The 2500-nt window shown below is 43.9% G+C and overlaps 1 protein-coding gene across 1 annotated transcript; it reads right to left on the bottom strand.

Moving 5' to 3' along the window:
* Positions 1-916: 916 nt before the first annotated feature.
* Positions 917-2089, bottom strand: LOC138370045 (uncharacterized). The gene has a single exon (XM_069333820.1). The coding sequence runs from the start codon at positions 2087-2089 to the stop codon at positions 917-919; it is 1173 nt and encodes a 390-aa protein (XP_069189921.1).
* Positions 2090-2500: the final 411 nt, after the last annotated feature.

The raw sequence follows: 2500 nt of genomic DNA, 5'->3' as shown, positions 1-2500 counted from the left end.
CTTCAGGAGTCAGAGAAGGAAAAAGACTTGGGGGTTGATATCACGCCAGACCTGTCTCCTGCAGCACATATCAAGCGGATAACATCAGCGGCATATGCCAGGCTGGCCAACATACGAACGGCATTCAGAAACTTGTGTAAAGAATCATTCAGAACTTTGTATACCACATATGTCAGGCCAATCCTGGAGTATGCAGCCCCAGCATGGAGTCCATATCTAGTCAAGGATAAGACTAAACTGGAAAAGGTTCAAAGGTTTGCCACCAGACTAGTACCCGAGCTGAGAGGTATGAGCTACGAGGAGAGACTACGGGAATTAAACCTCACTTCGCTGGAAGACAGAAGAGTTAGGGGGGACATGATCACCACATTCAAGATTCTGAAGGGGATTGATAGGGTAGATAAAGACAGTCTATTTAACACAAGGGGAACACGCACAAGGGGACACAGGTGGAAACTGAGTGCGCAAATGAGCCACAGAGATATTAGAAGGAACTTTTTAGTGTCAGAGTGGTTGACAAATGGAATGCATTAGGGGGTGATGTGGTGGAGGCTCACTCCATACACAGTTTCAAGTGTAGATATGACAGAGCCCGATAGGCTCAGGAATCTGTACACCTGTTGATTGACGGTTGAGAGGCGGGACCAAAGAGCCAGAGCTCAACCCCCGCAAACACAACTAGGTGAGTACAACTAGGTGAGTACACACACACACACACACACACACACACACACACACACACACACACACACACACACACACACACACATGTATTGGGTCTTTTCTTCACCCGTAATTATTATTATTATTATTATTATTATTATTATTATTATTATTATTATTATTATTATTATTATTATATGATAACTAAGTAAGTTTAAATAACGTGCTTACCGCATGGTAGTCGCCTTTAGATTTACCGGTCATTAAGGCGAACATTAGGGGGGACTTGTTTAAAGTGATCCCCTGAGCGGAGGAAGGCGTGAATTGATAGTAGCTGAGTGAAGGGTCTCCTGACCACTTTAAAGGTGCCGTCTATATACCAGACCTTGGCATCCTTGAGTAGGCGCAGCTGACTGTCCGTGGCAAAAATTAAATGTCTGGCGTCACCGTCTAGCTTGTCATATATTTTGATGTCTTTTTTTAGGAAGCCAACAGGGATGGTTTCTGTCACAAGGCTGAAGTCCAATGCCTGAGGATGTTGAGGCCGGGAAGCCTGGCGAATTCGGTTTGCTGTCCTGACGATGTTTGCTGGATTTGGAAGTTGGTGGGCATTGATATGGGTCTCCTTGAAACTCATGAGCTCTTCCTCGACCACAGATGCTGCTGAAATTAAGGGATTTGCTTTGCAGCGCTCCTTGGCAGCTACAGTAACCTTGGTCGTTGCTAGAGCACCTGGATCACCCAAATGATTGTGACAATTGGCTCCTTGCTTGAAATCCTTTCCATGTTGGATGACTGTGGCAAAGCAACGGTTGCTCTTCTGTCGAATACTGCACCACCAGTAAGTCGCGAAATCCGTTTCCTTGCGTATAGTATATGTATATCCGTGACTATTATGTAGTCTTGGTTTCCCACGCCTCGTGCCTGTTGGAATTATCTCCCAGGTAAGAGGGACGTCTTGTGACAGAGTTGATGGTATTAATTCGTCTCGGATAGACGTGTCTTGGACAACAGCGGCATTCTCTATCGGAAGGTCTACCGTGAAGGATGCATCGTACTTACTTGTTACTTCTTCTGCTAAATTTATCTCTCTGGACGTGTTGTCATCTTCATACAATGTAATTGTAGAGCAATCAGGACAGCACCAGAGGAAATTTGTTTCCTTTAATTTGGATTCACGAAAACGTTGGTATTTTTCACTAGAAACTCCACTACCACATTGTCTATGCATCCATTGTTGGCATATTGCACACAGCATTGCATGATCTGACGACCTCACCTCCTTGCGGCATCCAGAACATACACATTGTTCGTGAATGTTGCCTACCACATTTCCGTCTTTCACTCTATCTTCGTCTTCCACTTCATTTGTGTCTTCCACTTCAGCAATGTAAAGTACACATTCATCGTTCACAGCATATGCCATTTTTCAATATTGTTGCACAAAACGTCACAGGTAACTAGGAAAGTTTGTTACAAAACTCTGGGAAACTTGTAATGCGTGACAAGCAAGAGCAGTAGTATGTCTACACCGCCCAGGTCGACCAACAACTGAACCATGTGAGGGCAGGAGACACTGACCAGGTCCAACAACTCCATCTGATTGTAAGGTGTGAAATAATACTATAGTGTATTTTTAAATCGCGTTGCCAATTATTTGATTTAAACCCACACTCTCAAGAAAACGTGTACATCACAAAACTTATATATATAATGTAGGTATATATTACTTAGCCTTCATATATTTAAAACTTTCTAAGCAAATTGTTAAAATGAACCTTTCCCCCCCCCCGCTCTCTCTCTCTCTCTCTCTCTCCCTCCCTCCCTCCCTCCCTCC

This window comes from Procambarus clarkii, chromosome 30 (genome assembly GCF_040958095.1).
Source record: "Procambarus clarkii isolate CNS0578487 chromosome 30, FALCON_Pclarkii_2.0, whole genome shotgun sequence".
In the NCBI taxonomy this organism is placed as follows: domain Eukaryota; kingdom Metazoa; phylum Arthropoda; class Malacostraca; order Decapoda; family Cambaridae; genus Procambarus; species Procambarus clarkii.
Note: the sequence above shows the minus strand (reverse complement) of the source record. Positions and strands in the feature narration are given on the sequence as shown.